The 19,011-nt window shown below is 42.1% G+C and overlaps 1 protein-coding gene and 1 long non-coding RNA gene across 2 annotated transcripts in view; one reads left to right on the top strand and one right to left on the bottom strand.

Moving 5' to 3' along the window:
• The window catches only part of Aida (axin interactor, dorsalization associated), a 27,605-nt gene extending 8,686 nt beyond the window's left edge, over window positions 1–18,919 (bottom strand). Inside the window, exons 1-6 of the mRNA NM_001127600.1 lie at window positions 18,663–18,919; window positions 12,579–12,648; window positions 8,534–8,587; window positions 8,003–8,057; window positions 1,339–1,402; window positions 999–1,102 (exon numbers count right to left, since the gene is read on the bottom strand). Of these exons, the coding sequence (NP_001121072.1) occupies window positions 999–1,102; window positions 1,339–1,402; window positions 8,003–8,057; window positions 8,534–8,587; window positions 12,579–12,648; window positions 18,663–18,772 (457 nt within the window). The 5' untranslated portion in view covers window positions 18,773–18,919. The remainder of the gene's footprint in view (window positions 1–998; window positions 1,103–1,338; window positions 1,403–8,002; window positions 8,058–8,533; window positions 8,588–12,578; window positions 12,649–18,662) is intronic.
• On the top strand, window positions 1,089–2,476 carry LOC120096334 (uncharacterized). The gene is made up of 2 exons (XR_015636242.1): window positions 1,089–1,313; window positions 1,819–2,476. It is a non-coding gene; the product is annotated as an uncharacterized LOC120096334 (long non-coding RNA).
• Window positions 18,920–19,011: the final 92 nt, after the last annotated feature.

Raw genomic sequence — 19,011 nt, 5'->3', positions numbered from 1 at the left:
CGCTCTCCCGGAAGACAGCAAGCACTGCTGTTGTTTACCACCACACACAGACAGGCTGCTTACACTCTGGTCTCTCATGGTGTCTTCTATGACAATTTCATGCTAAGACAGACAAATTTCTTAATGCCTTCTTTCATAGTTGATGCTTTAAAAAAGTCTATATAAAATTGTGTTTAACGCAACAGTAATAATGGTTCGTACACCGCAGACACTAGACATGCATGTGCTGCACGTACATACTTGCAGGCACAACACTCAGCATGAAATTTTAAAAATGAGTAAGTCTAATAAAATTTTAAAAAATAAAGAAAGAAGCATCTGTCTTTAGAAGCACAACAGACTAGAACTAATTAATGTCTTGTACCTGAAACGGACCGCCAGTAGTAACAGCAACTGTGTGTGATTTCCCTAAAGTTATTATATTCACAGGGAAGGAAGATCTTCATCCAAGCTTGTCCACAAATAAAAACAGCTCGGTGTGTATCCTTTACTCCTCATAGGTAAAGGTGCACCAACCACAATCTGGTTACAGGCTGATTATGTAGCATAGACACAGGCTGATACTGCAGGCCTAAGGCAAAGCCCATTTGCAAGGCTGACCTGTGGTGATTTCTAGGATCTTGGATCTGATGAGGACTTCCATGTGCCCTGCTCTTCCTTTAACCGCTCAACTGTATATGTGAGCAATATGCTTGTGTAACACTCTTTCCTTCTGAAACCTGTAATTCTGGTGGATGGCAGGTAGAAGGTAACTGTGTCTAATTCCTAATAGCAGCTGTGTACTGAATCTCTGTGTATACATTTCACTGTTCACAATGTTGCCACAACTTTTTACAGTGAGAATTAAATGCTGTCTCTGTGGCTGGCTGCACAGGGAGAGGGGTTTTGGAATCTGTGTTGAGAGATTCACAGGCATTCACAATTAAAAGGTAAGACAAGAGAGCACAGGAACAAAATTAGCCAAAGGCCAAGTGCATGTGCTGTGTAAGGATGCCCACCAGGAACTCTAGCAGAAAAGGAGTCAGGAGGTCCTGCTCCAGCACCACCTTCTTCATCTTCTTCAAATTCCAAATTCTCCTCTTCACCAGGTGCTAAAATCCGTCTAAATGGAAAAGAGAGAGAGAGTGAGAGAAGAAAAACCCTTAAACAATGAGTGATAGATAATACTCAGTACACCAGCGAGACCTCAGAACAGCTCCCAGGATGGTAGGTGTGTTAAAAGCACTGTTACCAATGTGGATACCAACCGTTAGCAATGACACCAAAGTGTGTAAAGCAACACAGCCCTCTGAAGACCAGGAATGAAGAAGACGGTAAGGAAGAAGGTAAACGTGATACCTTAATGGGATAGGCTGGACATCAAACGGGAACTCTTTATTATATGTAAGAATGTTCTTCAGGACTGTAATAAAAAGACAAAGAAACATCAATTTTTCTATGAAAACCAAACATTGTAGCTCAGAGAGCTAATTTTTAGTCATTTTTGCCAAGCACATTTAAATATATTTTTAAATTCCCAGACTATCTTTCAAGAGCTACTATGCATTTGTTTGCAGACAGTCTGAGGAAAATTAGCCCCCCAAACCTTTTTCTACTACATACAAGGTCCTGGGTGAGACATGAGGTACCTCCTCCCTGTACTGCTTTAATTAAGGGACTAACATTAAAGATTACAATCAGTGAAACACAGGAACATATTTTATTCTGTCTCAAGTTTTCTCTTCGATATTACCAAACTGATATAGTTTGTATTAACATGGTTATACTTACCATATTCCTTTTATGATAAAACTTACTGTGTATCTCCATATATTACAGATATAGACAAAGGAGTGTTTATCTTCCAGAGAAGTCCTAGACAACACAGTCCTATGTCCTGGCTCAACCCCCACAGCTCCCTTTGGGCACAGAAGATAGAAGGAGATGCTCTGTGGTGCTGCTGCATCTGCAGAAGTGCTTTACCTCCAGCCTTACAGGTCCCCATAATACACTGCAGGAACCCACAGCATGAAATGGGCAACACAAAAGGCTCTTGTGTCTTGGTACTCAGCACACTCAGCCTTTACCTCCCAGAGGGCACCAGTGGCAATGGCCTGACATATTACGGTGACTGTCGGTTGTTATCCAACTTCTTCTATGTGTGCTGAGTCCAGTGAGAAAAGAAGTCAGCAGCCACAGTTCTCACTGATTTGCATCCTCTCTCTTCAGCTCTTACCTATACCCTTCTACCATCTTTCTTTTCTTAGTAACTGTGAATTTACTACCCACAGTGTTTTAGACTTTCCTAGGATACACAGCGATCAAGAACTCCTAAATAGATCTTAAACCAAACTCAAGAAAAACAGACAACAAAACGTCAACAAATAGACCAGATATCACATAAATATGAACATGCTAGAGGACAGCAGAAGAGCATAACACCACGTTTTATTCTGTCTCGAATAAAATTGGAGCCTCAATAGCATAAAACTGCAAAGGTGTCAGAAAAGTTATTCTTTTGATGTCTTGCTTATGATAAAATTGTATTGCATGTATTATTAACATATTACAGAACTAGATTCAGTTCAGCTTCTTCCTAAGGGAAGTCTTCAGACATGAATACTGGCTGTGGACAGGTTTTAGACTGACACAGACACTTATCAAAAACTCCCATTTGGACCTTAAACCAAACTGGAGAAAAACAGACAATGAATGCCAATAAGTAAAGAAGCTCACGTACAAATGTGGTTACTGTTAGGATGGGTACTGTGTGAATGGGTAGAGATATAGCAGCAGCTGAAGTCAGTGCCTCAAAACTAGGTTATAAAAAGACATTGGAGCTGTGACCCAGGATGGAGCATGGTCCACAGCCCCTCTGGGGTCAGAGCTGTCCAGTATTCCAGAAAAAGCAAGAACAACAATGGCTCGGAGAAGGTAGCAGAGCTTTGGGGTGGGGAGCTTCTTTGTGAGAGAGTTTCACTCAGTATCTCAACCTAGAATTCACTATGTGACAGTGCCTTACCCTGACCTCATGACAATCTTCTCACCTCAGCCTCTTGAACAGATATATCCCACCACATCCAGCTTGAGTCTGGCTTCTTCAAATAATACAACGTTTACAAGCAAGAAAAAGTTATCAGAAGACCAAAGTAGGTTTAAATAAAATCCAGCTCTACAGTTCCAACGAAGAATACCTGTACAGCTATGCTAGAGTAAAAAGTCTCCCAACCCTAGAGAGGCTGGATGAAGGGGAAGTAGAAATGCGCTGCTATGTGGGGCTCAATGCCCATCACAGTTTTCTGTTGTGACTGAATGTTTCCTGCCTCACAGAGAAGTTCTGCCTTTTCAAAACACAACAATATCCCTTCTGAACTTGATGGTTACAGTGAACTGTTATCTCAGTAACCAGCAAGTACTCAGTATTGTGGGGACACTAACAATGGGAGCGAGGATTACAGCACGTGTCATTTATAGTGGAGATGACACAGAAATCCTATTTTATGATAATGAGAAAACGCCAACCCTTACACATATAAAAGAAGTTGAAAGCTACATTAGTTACAAAGAACATTTTCCCTTACCACAGAGGGTTTCATGTAGGTTAGGCTGGCCTTAAACTCCTTACATAGTTGAAGTTAGACTTGAATTTCTAATCCTTCTGCCTCCGTCTTCAGAGTGGAATAATAACAGGCATGTATTACCATAACTACACATATTTTGCATTTTGTAAACTTCTTTTTTCGGGTATCAGTGCTTTGGACGGGAAAAACAGTGGAGAGATGGCTCAGCGTTTAAGAGCATGTACTATTTATTCTTTGAGAGAACCATAATTCAGTTCCAAGCACCCACTTGGGATAGTTCACAACCACCTATAACTTCAGTTCTAGGGGATCTGAGGCCTGTCATGGTCCCTGAAGGCACATGTGCTTCTGTATAAAACCAACAATGGAATGCTCCCAATGGCCTGCTTCCATAAGCCAGGCTCCACTGATTTGTACCTGGTACCTCTTATGTACTTTGTGCGTGTGCACTGTGGAGGTAAGAGGACAATTTTTGGGAATAGACTCTTTCCTTGCTCTATGTGGGTCCTGGGGGTTGAATTCTGGCAGTTAATGGCAAGTGTCTTGCACTCTGAGCCATTTTGCTCTTCTCAGGCCTCACTAAGTGTTTTTCACCCCTTAGTTAGACCACTCACAGGGCCTTCAGTTTCATGCACTCACAAGCACTCTGACCCCCATGGTACCCTCTGTGCTCCTAGCCCTTCTGACTGTGGGAATGAACCTGCTATCCCCTTGCACTTCCTGCTCTTAAAAAATGACACATGTGGAGATCACATGTCCGTGTAGCAATGTATCAATCACTTCATGTGGAGATCACATGTCCGTGTAGCAATGTGTCAATCACTTCACGCAGACATAGATGGAAACTACTTTCCCTCTGAATGGCTGGTTTCTAAGCTATGTAAGAAGACTCCCTCTTAAGACACTCAAATCTATTAAATACAACACACAATTGCCACATTTCTACTCTAAACAGAGCACTGCATAGACTACGCATGGGGAGGCCAAAGGCTCTGTAAGGGTTCTGAGGACTAGAATAAATAGACTGGGGAAAGCCATGAACTCTGAGAGTGGAGAGGAGAGGAGGGGGTGGCTAGCTCAGGCTTGGGAAAGCACAGAAAGCTTACAGGAAAGGTGAATTTCTGTGGCGCTCTAAAGGATAGGTCATTGGAAAGGAATTTTTGGGGGTTGGGGAAAATAGGTTGGAGTAAACTACATCCTGAAGAGAAAAACAAAAGTTACTAGAATTACTACAATCACAGGTTTAATATGAACTTTAGACGGGAATGTCAAGAGATTAAAAAACTCCTAAGGAAAGAAAACATGAGCAAAATGAATCACCTTAGTCCACCATATTGAAAGCCACTGTCAGTATTTTTCCTCAGAAAAGCATAATCAAGGGAAAACTTGACTGAGAATAGTTCATCTAAAATGCTATTAAACACTGAGTTGCAGAAAATATTTGAGAGAAATAACTCGTAAGTGCCTAACTTTGATAAACTAAAAATTACAGAGTATGTCCTCCTGAGGTAACGTAGACATAGCTATGCTCCTTCCAGAAAAACAGCAAGTTAATCAGCAGAAGTGTGGAGAAGGGTCCAGCAGAGTGCTCACTGGGTAAGTAAATGTGCTTGTTGCTGGTTCCAAGGACCTGGGTTGGATTCCTGGAAGGAGAGAAGCAGTTCCTATAGGCTGTCCTGAAGTTATCCTCTGATGTCTACTCAGATGGTGAGCCTTCAAGCCTTCCAGATAGATAGGCAGGCAGACAGACAGACAGACAGACAGACAAAACAGACAGGCAGGCAGGCAAATAGACAGACAGACAGGCAGATATGGATATAGGTTAAGATAGACATAAAACAACCTTTTTAAAGTCAAGAAGGTCAAATGAAAAGCATTATACAAATTCAAATATAATAAAACGAAGGCAAAGCTAGTGGTAAATTACTGTAGTCCCTGTACTTGGGAGGCTAATGCAGGGGAGAATGGAGTTTCAGACAAGGTTGAGCTACACAGCAAGGCCTTGTCCTCTTACCAAAACAAAGCAAAATAAATCTAATGTAAACCTTTAAAATACAAAGAAAAGCCTTAAAAAGAAAAAAAAAAGCAAGCACGAGGAACAGCAAGGCACTCTTACTCTAATTTCCCACTAAGGCATGAATCAACTGTGCTCAGGAGTCAGAACTAGACAGAAAGCTGTGGCATTTAGGATTAACAGATATCAAACCCACTCCCAACTCTGCAAGCACAAAGGCCCAGACAAGCATCAGAGCTGTTATTAGCAAAAGGCAGCTGAGAGGATTTCTCCAAATGCCAAGTCATACAGTTGATAACTCTTAAAAACAAACAAGAAGGGGGGGGGGGCACTGGGAGAGACTGTGGACGAGGATCACAGAGAGGCACTGGGGAACAGTGTACGTCTTCACAGACCCCACCTACGAACAGTTCCCTACCTACTCCATCCCTCCCCTTTGCCTCTCTTACAACCCTAGTGGAGTAACCAAGGCCTTGTTCCTATAAGCCACATCCCCAGCCCTCTGCAATATTCTTAAACTGTGTTTGAAGCAAACAAAACCCAAAACCCTAACTGAATATAGTAATTGTAAAATGCCAGACTCTTACTTTTTTTTAATCATTTAAGTTTCCTTAGACCGAGGCACCCTCCTCCCGATGAGAGCTCTGACCTTGGTGTATTTGTGTGTTTGCTTCTCTGTGGCTCTGGGACCTCACACATGCTGGGCATGTGCTCTACCAAGGAGACACCAGCCTCAGAGTTACAAGCTTCTTATTAAAGCCACCAGTGTGCTTTTCTCCAAAATACCTTAGGTATAGCCAGTCATGGGATGCCAGATATGATTGCATTTGTATAAAATGTTCAGAATACACAAGTCTATAGACAAATTAAATTAGTGGTTGCCTGGAATTGGAACTTGGAGAAGGTCAGGATTGGTAGGAGTGAGTGAGGCTGGTGGGCACAGGGTTTCTGTTGAGGGGATGAAAGGATCCTAACACTGACTATGGTGATGGCCTCAGTGTCAAGACAATACAAAGGAGGAAATACTTCTACGGTATCTAAATATTACTTCAATAAAGCTACTAGTAAAAAAAACTGTATAAACTACTTGTTAATGTTTTTTAAAGAGAACCTAAAAGTTCCAGGCATGAGAAAATGTGGTCAGAAAAGATGAAAACTTTTTACATTATTTGATTGGCATTCCTATATATACCAAGTACAGGTAAAAACTATTTAGGAATATAGAATTACAGTTCTTGTAACAAAAAGGCTATGGTCTGCATTATATAAAGTAACCAAAACTATTAAAATGACACAGTCCATCATAATTCTTGCCATATGCAGAAGGATCTTGCTCTGAGGAGATGAAATCTGACCGGGTAACAATTGTGGAAAAGCCACCAGAATCACAGCAGATCTGTGTGTCTGTGTTCTTTGTTGCTTCTCTCTACCATCCCAAACAAAACAACAGAAACCTGATCCCTCCCAGTACAGACGCTGCAGTCCTCTGTCTGCCCTGGTCCTTCCATTACAGCACATTTCGCTTCTTCAGTAACTCACATCTGTCTGCTTTCTCAGACTTGCTGTGAGTGAACTGGGATGGCAGCTTGTGAGACTGCAACGAGCAATCTCTTCAGGCCTTTGACCTTTCACCCACGGTGTGGTGTGGAGACACCAACAGGACTGCACGAGTAGGAACTCTGCTCCCCTGATTCAGGCCCTGCCCAGCTAAGGGCTGCAGAGAGGCAGGGCCAGTCACTTCATCTCATTCCTCAACTAAGCAGTGAGAGAATGTGCCCACAGCAAGATTCCTTCATGTTCTCAACTTTGATTCCCTACTTGAAATCTGTCTTAAGAGATGCTCCGAGAACTGCTCTTCCGTTCACATACACGCTGAGCCGTGCAGGCCCACCTCACTGGTACTGGCTTCAGGCTCACTGTCGTGTTCACCTCTGCCCATATTGCAGACATTTCAAGAAACAGAACTTCCATGTGATCTGAACCAGCCAAAAAGGAAGAGGGAGGGAAAGCGGTGGCAGCCTTTTGAGCAGCATCTTAACCACCAAAATATTTGAAGAAGTTATTTCCTTCAGAAAGCTGTAAAGGAAGAGGAAAGCTAAACTCAGCAAAGGAGTATTCTCTAGCAAGGCCTGCGGCAGGCCACAGTTCCGTGCCATGTGGGATGCATGGCGTCATTACCCACGGCTAACATTCTCCCTTAGGCTCTGCTGGAAATGTTTCCCAAACAAACTAGTGTCATAAAAATAAAGGTGAATATTATTTACATCAAACTCTAAGTACTACAAAGATTGCAGGAACTTAAAAAGGACTCAAAGGATGCTACATACGAGGAAATTGAGAGAAGACCGCCATCTATGGTAAACCGTTAATGCCTACAATGAATTATTTCCCTGAGAGAGACCACAGAGCACCAGAATATAAAACTTACTTGGTTCTAGCTTCTTCAGGTCCTCCAGCTTAAACTCTTCTTGGGACTGTGTGGACTAAATTTAAAATATGCACATTACATCTTTTTACTACAAAGACTTCACTGTACCCTATGTCCCTTAAGTGGCAAAAACCAAATATTTAAAATTATTCAAAATCTATTTCTTGCTTTCATAGTAGAAAATGAACAGTGCCAAACTGGGTTTTGCATTTTTGAAACATTCAGGCTAAAAGTAATAGAAAAAATTAAAGTTCTATCTTTGACTGCTATAGTTTACAAACTACATACTCATGTAAGTATGCATGCTACTGACAAACTCCCATAATTGTAAAACTCTTCTGAGAGGACACAGCTTTTGCCATGAATGCCTAATGTTTCCGAAAAACAATCCTATTAGAAAGCTAAAAAAAAAAAAAAAAAAAAAAAAAAAAAACCAAAAACAAAAAAAAAAAACCAAAAACAAAAAAACAAAACAAAACAAAACCACAACACTACAACACCACCACCAGCAACAACAAACGTTCCACTTGCCTGTAATGCTGCACTTCGCAATTCCAAACATGTTGCAATTTTGCCGATGGTTTTCTGTAGGGATAAAAATAAAAAAACATAAAATCAGGAACTTTCTTTTTAGATAATGAATTACTTTTTTTTTTTGGTCCTTTTTTTTGGAGCTGGGGACCGAATCCAGGGCCTTGCGCTTCCTAGGCAAGCGCTCTGCCACTGAGCTAAATCCCCAACCCAGGAACTTTCTTTTTAACCAGTAAGAGGTTTCTAGTTCTTTTTTTTTTTTTTTTTAAGAAATTAAACTTCATTTCTCTGTAGATCTCACATCCTGCTGCATGTAGCAAGTTAAAGCAGCCAGGGCTCCATAACGAGAACCTGTCTCAATCAATCAATCGATAAATAAATACTCAATCTGGTTGCCCATTAATATGCACAATCTGAATGGTTTTCTGCATCAGTTAAATTTAAATAGCTGGGCATGGTTACAGGTCTTTAAGCCCAGCACTCAGAGAATCAGAGGCAGGCATGTTTCGGTGAATTCTAGGATAGCCTGGTCCACACGGAGTTTCAGGACCGCCAGGACTACACAGAGAGACCTGTCACAAAAATAAATAGATTAATTAATTAATGGATTAATTAAGAATAAATACAAATGTTCCAAAACAAATGCCAAGGAAAAATAATGCTCACTCAGTCCCATGGGTCCTTCCAATTTGTCTTTTCCAATAAGCCTAAAACTCCCTGAAGCATTTAAAATTTCTGAAGTTATCAGTAGTGCCCTAGCATAATGCAATTCTGACTGAAGCAAATCTATCTTATTTTAAATACTAAGCAAAGCCGGTATTTACAATAAACGGTCAGAAATTTTACCATCGGATACATGTTTAACAGGATATAAAGTGGACACTAATGACTAGGCACGGCTCCTTTTTTCAAAGAGCTCATCTCCCGTGTAACTACAGACGTGTGCAGTACAAGGCTGGGCACGAGCCTCTACAAGCTCCAACAAAGGGAGCAATCCAAGCCTACTGAGACTCAGGGGGACTGGCTGAGGAGCCAAGCAGGGGTTCTAAAACTACAGAGTCTAGGAAAGAGACATAGCGTGTTCTCCGGCTTCAGGTCCAGAGAGGAAAGGAAGGGCTTGAAAAGGTAAAGTCATAGATTTCGCTATAATTTCTTACGTATTAAAAAACATCTAGAAGCTGAAGAGATGGCAATTAACGAGTACTGGTTGCTCTTGCAGAGGACTTGGGATCAAGGCCCATCAAGGACTTGGCAGCTCATAGCATAACCATCTCTACCTTCAGGTGCAGAGATCAAACACCCTCTTCTGACTTCTGTGGGCACCAGGCATGCAAGTGGTAGACAGACATACATACAGGCAAAACATCCATATACAAATTATTTTTAAAGATTTTAAAAAGGATTCTATTTGCACTGAGATAAATCGATGCATTGGTTATGCAAACCTCTTCTGGCTTCTATGGGCACCAGGCACGAAAGTGGTACACAGATATACATACAGGTGAAACACACAGACACAAAATTAACTGTCTTTTAAATTTTTAAAAAGTAATTCTAGGGGTTGGGGATTTAGCTCAGTGGTAGAGCGCTTGCCTACCAAGCACAAGGCCATGGGTTCAGTCCTCAGTTCCGGAAAAAAAACGTAATTCTACTTGTACTGAGATATATCAATACACTAAGTACTTCCAAAGGACAGCTTCTACTTTTTTTTTCTTGTCCCCTCCTTCCCCCAGGCTGACTGTTTGATTGGTGTTTTTTTTTTTTAATTAAAAAATCTATTTAATTTAATACACTTAACACCTAAGATAAAAATGTAGTTCAACAATTGGGGGTTCACTAAAAAACTCATGTTTTAAAAAAGATTTATTTTTATTTCATGTATATGAATACACGGTAGCTGTCTTCAGACACAGGAGAAGAGGGCATCAGATCCCATTTCAGATGGTTGTGAGCCACCATGTGATTGCTAGGAACTGAACTCAGTCCTCTGGAAGGGCAGTAGGTGCTCTTAACCGCTGAGCCACCTCTTCAGCCCCCACTTTCTCTTGTAGAACAAGTGCTTTTTATACAGAACTGCACTGCACTGTGGCAAACGTTATTCACAGCTGCTTTAAGAAATGATGCCCAGGGGTTGGGGTAATTTAGCTCAGCGGTAGAGTGCTTGCCTAGCAAGCGCAAGGCCCTGGGTTCAGTCCCCAGCTCTGGGGAAAAAAAAAAAAAAAAAAAAAAAAAGAAATGATGCCCAGCCTCAGTTGCTCGAGGTCAAAATGGTGGGCTCTACTGAAACAGTGCAGAAATATGAGTGAGCAGCTCAAGTCTACACACGTCAGACTGCAAATGCAGCAAGACTAAGCACTGGGAGCCAGGCGGTCCAGGGAACAGAAGGGACAGCTGTGTTTGCTGTGCCAGCCTGCCAACCTAAGAGGTGAGAGTGCAAAGAAAGAACCAATTCCTGAAGACCGTTCTCTCACACACACCTTAATAATAAATAATAGAAAGGAAGGAAGGAAGGAAGAAGGAAAGAAAGAAAGAAAGGAAGGAAGGAAGGAAGGAAGGAAGGAAGGAAGGAAGGAAGAAAGAAAGGATGGATGGATGGATAGATGAAGCAGCCAGGCAGTGGTGGCGCACACCTCTAATCCCAGCACTCAGGAGGCAGAGGCAGGTGCATCTCTGAGTCAAAACCTTCCCACCCCCACGCCTTCACACAGCCAAAAAAAAAAAAAAAAAAAAAAAAAGACTGAACAGTGAAGGTAAGCTAAGTCTAACTGTAGACTTAAATTATTAGCACTCACTCAAAAACTAATTGTTCTTACATAGTACAGTACAGAAAATCTAGGTAAATACTATTTTACTTTGTCATTGCCTAGGGAAATTGATAGTTCAAAAGATCAATTATGAGAAAAGGTAAAAAAAAATAAAGTAATTGTGCTATATATATTCAATTTACATAAGGAAAAGTCAAACATATATAAAGAATATAGCCTCAGGCTGGAGAGATGGCTCAGCAGTTAAGAGCACAGACTGCTCTTCCAGAGGTCCTGAGTTCAATTCCCAGCAACCACATGGTGGCTCACAACCATCTGTAATGGGATCCGATGCCCTCTTCTGTGTGTCTGAAGACAGCTACAGTGTACTTATATATAAAATAAATAAATAAATAAATAAATAAATAAATAAATAAATAAATAAATAAATCTTAAAAAAAAAGAATATAGCCTCATTTAATCCAAACTTAATTTTTTAACATTTAAGTAACTAGTCATCTTCTGTCTACCTGGAGAGCGAGAAAGTGAGAGAGTCAGAGAGACAGAGAGAGAAAATGAAGAGATGCAGGTAGAGAAAAGGAGATAGAAAGGGGGAATCCTAAAAATATACAACAAGCACATAGTACTGAATTCTCTTTACCACTAAGTTTGATTCAAAACAGGGAAAAGCTTCCTAAGTATCATCAGGATCTGTTCTATGTAGAAACTTACATGAAAAACCTACTGTACACCAAGTAGGGAATTCAATGGAATGAAGCACCTGGAAGCTTTCCACCGGCTGGATCAGTTGTCATCCGCCGGCTATTACATTACAATCAGTTGTCATAATAACAAGACTGTTGAGAATTAAAATGAATGCTCGGTAAACTAACCTTGAACAGGCTCAAGTAAGTCTTCCAGGCATGGTGGTCTGTGCCTTTAATCCCAGCACTTGGGAGGCAGAGGCAAGTGAAATGCTGTGAGTTCAAGACCATCCTGGTCTATATAGTGAGTTTCAAGACATCAGGGCTACATAATGAGAGACCCTGTCTCAAAAACAATGACAACAACAAACCCACAAACAACAGACATGCCAAGACAGACAAAGAAAAGCCCATGAGGTTCCAGCCCTACACGAAGAACTGAGGCAACTAAGGAATACTGAGAGCAGGGCAGTCTTGCCCAGGGAGGAGCCCACCAATTGGTTATCCAATAGCAAACGATAGCCCTGAAAACACATAGCATTGTAGCCCTTTCCTTTCAGTGGGAGTCACATGCACCTAGAGATTGCTTTATAGTACCTTTTGCTCTTCTGTGAATTCAGAATTATTGTGTTGAGCTTGGGCCTCCTTCTGTAAGTGTCTTGCTAATCTGTAAGAAGAAAACATTGTTTAGAACTGAAAGCAAGCAGGCTATCTCGACAGCACCATGATGATACAGCTCAATCTTTTAAATGCAGCGAAGCACAGTGCTTTGTTGTAACGATGCCAGTCTCTCTCACCCTTAGACACAAACTCTAAATACGCTACTTCTCACGTTTCACGGCAGAACTGGAGCTAGGACAGTAAAGTAAAACGCTAGGGCTGGGGAGGCTCTCAGGGAACACTGCATCCAGCTTTCCTCAGCATGAATGGTCTCTTCTGCAACGAGCCAGAGGGCGGTATCCAGACTCAGTTTACACTTTCCAACTGAGCGCCAAGAGCTGTGCTGACTAGAGGTGCTTTAGAGATCTAGTATCGACCTGCTGTCTAGTCCACATCCAGATTACATCCATGACAAAGTTCAAATACTCTATCAAAATCTACTTGTGAAGGTACTTGTTTTGGGGGAAAATCCCAACATTCATAAGCAGAAATCACTGGTTGCCACATTGTCACCATACTGTAAACAGCAGCTACGGCTGGGGAGAGGACTTCCACGGAGTCTCATGGTCCAAATGTGATCCCCAAGGCCCACAGGAACCAACTTTCCCAAGTTGTCCTCTGACCTCCACACACATGGTACACACATGCCTGCAAGCAGCAGGTAGGTAGGCTCTCTGAGTGTTTTCAAGGTTGGATCAATGTTACTACTCTATTTGTTAAAGAGTATAACAAAAAGGACTGACATTTAAAACACACACACACACACAGAGAGAGAGAGAGAGAGAGAGAGAGGGGGGGGGGGAGAAAGTGGAGGGAGAGAGAATGGGAGAGAGACAGACAGAGACAGAGAGAAGGAGGAGAGAAGGGGAGAAACAGACAAAAAGAGAATGTCTAGTTTGGGCAAAATGGTTTGGATATGGGTTTTTCCTGAGATGTAAAAATGGCCAATAAGAACATGAAGAACTCTATTATCACTGGTCATAAGAAAGGTATACCAAATGACAGGTCGCTCTCAACCAGAGATGAGCCACATGATTTAAAAAATAAAACAAAAGGAGAAAATAACAGGGAAAAAACCAGAACCCTCATTAACAGCTGATTAAAAAAGAAAACAGAAAATGGTACCAATTGTATGAAAAGTTGGGTGGTTTACCAAATAATTAACTACAGACTTACCACATGACCTAGCAATTTAAACTAGTAGGTATACAGCCCAAAGAACTCAAAATATATGTTCACATGAAATATTTTTACACACACATGCATTATTCAAAACTGAAAAGCAGAAATAACTAAAATGTTCAATGACTGATGAGTGAATAAATAAAATGTGGGACAGCCATTCAGTGAAAGCGTTGTCACTAAGGCGGGGAATAGCTTGGCAGTTCAGAGCACAGCTTACTCTTACAGATGAGCCAGGTTCAAGTCCCAGCACCTACTTGGCAATTTACAGCCATCGTAACTCCAGTCCTAAGGGTAAGCAACCCTCTTCTTGACCTCTGTGGATACCAGGCATACATGTGGTACACGTACATACGTACAGATAACACAAAACACTTACACACAAAATTTTTTTAAAAGAAATGTTATTCAGTCAAAAGACTGAAATTAAAATAGCATGCTATAATATGAACTTAAAAGATATTATAATAAATGAAAAAGGCCACATTAAAAGACTATGATTCCATAGAAGTCCAGAGTAACAAACCCATTGAGACAAAACAAAAACAAAAACCAAATAGTAGCTGCTTCTACATATTTATTTCCTCCCAAAGCTTTTCCCCAAAGTGTTATTCATAAGCTTTCGTGAACTTTATATGAGACAAGATATATGGAAAAACTAATATGGCCATTTTCCTTGTTCAGGGAACCCTGAGAACTTTACATGTGCAAGATAGTTCAATGTTTAAAAACAGGCAAAAGATCTGCATGGTACACACAGACTTATAGAGAAAATATAAATACAAAAAGATACTCAACAGTATCAGTCGTTTGTGTAATGTAAACTAAGACCAGTGAAGTGTGCTGCACACCCTCTAGAAGGGCTGCAATTAGACAGTAACAATTGCTAGATATGTGGAAGAAGAAAACTTCCCACTGCTGCCAGAAATACGAAATGCTATCCCTACTTCAGACAATAACTTGACAGGTTTCTTTTAAAGGTCACATATTTGGCAAAAGGTCCAGCAATTCTACTTATTGGCGTCTATCTTCATGGAAGGAATAAAATGCACGTACACAAGAAGAATTACAGGGGCGGAGAGATTGCTCAGTGGTTAAGAGTGCACACTGCTCTTGAAGAGGATCCAAGCTCCGTTCTTAATATCCATGCCAGGCAGCTCAGAGCTACCTGTAACTCCAACTCCAGGAGATCCAAACTTCTGCTCTCCAAACTTCAGGTGCACACACCCCATTAATTAAAAATAAAATAAAATATAATTTTGAACAAGAATTGCATGGAAATGTTTAGGGCAGCATTGCTGATAATAATCAAAACTTGAATGTCCACTAAGTAATGAATGGGCATACAAAACATGGTACACTTATACAATATAACATTTTGTTTGCTAACAAAAAGCATGAGACATGCCAAATTAATCTTAAAGATTATGATAAATAAGCCACTATAAACCCAAGTTAGGTGATTATTACATGAAATGTCCAGAAAAGACAGCATTATGGAAAGAGATCATAGATGAGCAGCTGTTAGGGACTCAAGGATGTAGCAGAAATGCAAATAAAGGAGCACAAGGGACCTTCCGGGGGTAAGGGAAATGTTCTAAACCCAGGGTAGTGATAGTTTCACAATCTGGTAAGTTTAACTTTAAAGATCATTACATTATACATGCAAAATGTGTCAGGTTGGTGGTGTATAAGTTATGTCTCTATAGTTTTTAGTTGTTGTTGGTGGTGTTTTGTGTTTTGAGACAGGGTCTCACTAGGTAACCCTCCCTGGCTGGCCTGGAACTGGCTGTGTAGAAAATGCTAACCTCTATCTTGCCTGCCTTTCCTCCCAAGTGCTAAAATTTAAAATAAAGAACAAAAATTCTTTAAAAGGCTAGGTAAAAATACATACATACATACATACATACATACATACACACACACACACACACACATGTGCATGTGCATGTACATGTGAATGTGCCCAAATTTCATGGGAATGCAATCCTAAAAACAAATGAGACCTCATTCTGTGCACCAAAGAAGACCCTACACGCTCTGGATAATCATATGAACAAATGAAAGTTGATTAGTACTGAGGCTAAGAAATGAGTCCGATATCGCTCTCTAGGGATTGGAGCGAGTGATGGCTCCACAGCTAAGAGCACTTGCTGCACAGTCCTGAGGGCTGAGGTCTGTCAGCAGCCACACCGCTGGCCACGTATCCCTGGCACACCTGTAAACCAGCATCGAGGAGGAGGAGACACGGCACTGCCTAGACCTGCCTCTTCCAGCCCAGCGGAGAGATTTTCCCTGAGAAGGAAAGTGGGGTAGTAGAGGGTGTCCGCTGCACACACGGAGGCACATAACTCACATAAAGGCAAAGGAATCTGTTTTCCTACAAAGGTGCCCACTGTAAACAGGACTTGCTCTCAGGAAGTGTCCTAAGGACACTTTAAAGCCCACAAGTGACTAACAGGAACCTTGTCCTCTCTACAGACAGAAATTAGTGTATCTCAACCATCAATAGCGAAGAGATACGCTTTCTCTCCACCAGTTCCAGGCAGGTACACTGCAAATACAAATTACTGTGAACAGACAGGTGAGATGACTCAATAGATAAAGCTGCCAAGTCTGATTACCTCAAGTCAATCCCTGGGTAGTCATGGCTTCCACATATAAGCACCAGGCACACACGTGATGTGGAAAAATATCCAAACCACTCATACACAAAAAGTAAATGTAAAAACAAAATATAGTATTCTTAAAATTAATAAACCCCTCCAACATACCCCCATAAACCAGCCTCGGTATGTTGTATGTCTATAAAGACAGCATGGTCACCCAATCAAAAGGTCTAATTATCGGAGGCCTCTCCCTTCATTCTTGATATCTAGCCAGTGACTACTTCTCACATTATCATGATCTTCAACTGGCCTCCTGTCTTTCCTCCCAAAGAGTGTGTTTAAAAAAAAAAAATGAGAAAGGCAAAGTGCTCCTCTTTCTGGTAAATTAGAAAAATGTAAATGCTTGGCTTCATTTATGTGTAGCCTGAATGTTACAGTTTGGCCCAGTCGCCATGTTTCTACTGAAATCTGACAGTGTAGTCTTATAATTGGAAGAGTATTCTATAGCTCTCTAGTACAGTGGTCAGTGTGGAGACTCAACAAAGGATTTGCATGTGCCTGTTTCTCTCATTCCCACTAGGCAGCCTGCATGTTCAAGCTTCCTTTGTAATTTCAATTAGACATGGTATTCTCCACTCTCCATTAGGAGGTCTGCTGCCCAGTACCAACAGCTGCCAGGTCCCACTGCATTACAAGTGAGAGGTGGCTTTGCATTTCAGCATATGACACTTTCATTTCTATAGAGGGTGATGCTCACAGATGCCCACCAGCTAAATGATCAAGGTAACAAAACATTATTAACTCATACACCAGCAAAAAGGCACTGCAGTTATAAAAGCAAAACTAAACAAAACCGAAAACATCTCCCTCCCCCCCAGATTTCAAAGATATCATGTAGTGATCCCAGTTTTCTAATTTTCTAAAAAGAAATTCTATCCCTAGTGGGCCACTACAAAAACAAATCAAATCACATGAGAATCCAAAATATATGTTAGTAGTTGTCTGACACAGCAAAACACCCAGAGCCCTGGGGTTTTGAACCTATGGACCATTCTATTCGTTAAGATGGGCAGAGTATATACCTAAATTATCTTACATACTAGACAACAAGTAGCTATTGTAGGAATAGAAGTTTTGTACCAATTCTGTATTCTTTCCAGAAAGGGAGATGAGAATGGTTTCAGTTTGAGAAACCTCCAACAATAACTTACTTTAAAACTGAAAATTAACGATAATGGCTTGCAAACAATAGCATTTTAATGGGCAGCTACTTTTAGTAGGAAGTCCAAGAAACTAAGCAAGATGTTTATACAGGCTTTTTGTTTTGTTTTAATTTTAAAAGCATCCCTAAAGCTGGGAGGCAAGAGAAAGAGAAAACGAGACTTGGGTGGATGAAGGAAACCATTCCTCACACGTACCCTGAAGCTATCTATACATTGTACACAGGAAAAGGGGGAGGGACCCAAAGAGGGAGTGGTGGCTTCTGTGCCTGCTCTATTAATTCACATTTTTGCTCCCCTCTATTCATATCCTGCATCGACTCCACCCAAAGCAGTCAAGCGAGAGGGTGGGTGGGACTCACAGCCTAGCAAATAACAGTCCCAGAAATCGAAAACGAAATCGGGTTGGAATTGTGAAAACACCGCTCACTAGAAAGAGGGGTGGAGAAGGAGCAATAGTGTATCGAGCAGGAACCCTTCTCTTGGCAGAAGAGGGATCCCTGGCCCTTCCCTGGGGCAACCTTTACTCCCGCGCTAGCACATCCTTCCTCTCCTACACGTGGAGAGTGGAAGACACACACGCAGAACAAGGCCACTCATCCCCGGAACGTGGGCGGAGAGCACAGAAGTATTCCCTAGGGATTTTCAAAGACAGATTTCTTTTTTCCTGGAGGGGTGGCAACCTGGGAGAGGCGACGGGAAGGAAAGGAGACTGCCTTTAGTGCCCAGGACCCGTGAGAAGCTTGATGGGAAGTAAGGAGAGAGCCAGTTAGGGCCCCAGCTACCTGTTGAATGGACCCGGCCCTGTGCAGAAAAAGAAAGGTGCGAGAGCTTCCCGGGAGGGACGGGTGGTTCCTAAGCAGCCAGAACGGGGCCCGGGGAATCTCAGCCTTGGTGCTTGCGGGAGCCCCACCCCAAGAAGCCTGCGCTGCGGGACACGGGGATGCTAGACCGGAGCAGAAACAAGGGGAGGCGACCCGCTCAGCCAGCTCCCGCGTTTAGTCACTCACATCTGATACTCGTCTATCGCCTCCACCAGCTGGCCCCAAGAGTCGAAGTCGGCGCCTCTCCTAAGACTGGCGCCCCAGCGCTGCAGCAGACTCCGGGTCACCTCCGACATGGCCGGTCCCCGCCCCGGCCCCCTCCCGCCCCTACCCCAGCAAGGCCAGGCTCTAGGGCGCCATCCTCCCCGGGCTTGGCCCTGACATTAACAGGACCAGGAGGAACCGCTAAGGCCACCACCGCCACCCGCCGAGGAGCCGCCCAAACCCATTTGCCGCCACAGCCAAACTTTGCAGCTCCAAGGCGGCCGCCCCGCTGAGACCACGCCCCCAAACCACGCCCCAGTTAGGTTGAGGC

This window comes from Rattus norvegicus, chromosome 13, assembly GCF_021556685.1.
Source record: "Rattus norvegicus strain SHRSP/BbbUtx chromosome 13, alternate assembly SHRSP_T2T, whole genome shotgun sequence".
NCBI lineage: Eukaryota > Metazoa > Chordata > Mammalia > Rodentia > Muridae > Rattus > Rattus norvegicus.
This window is presented reverse-complemented; position numbering and strand designations above follow the sequence as displayed.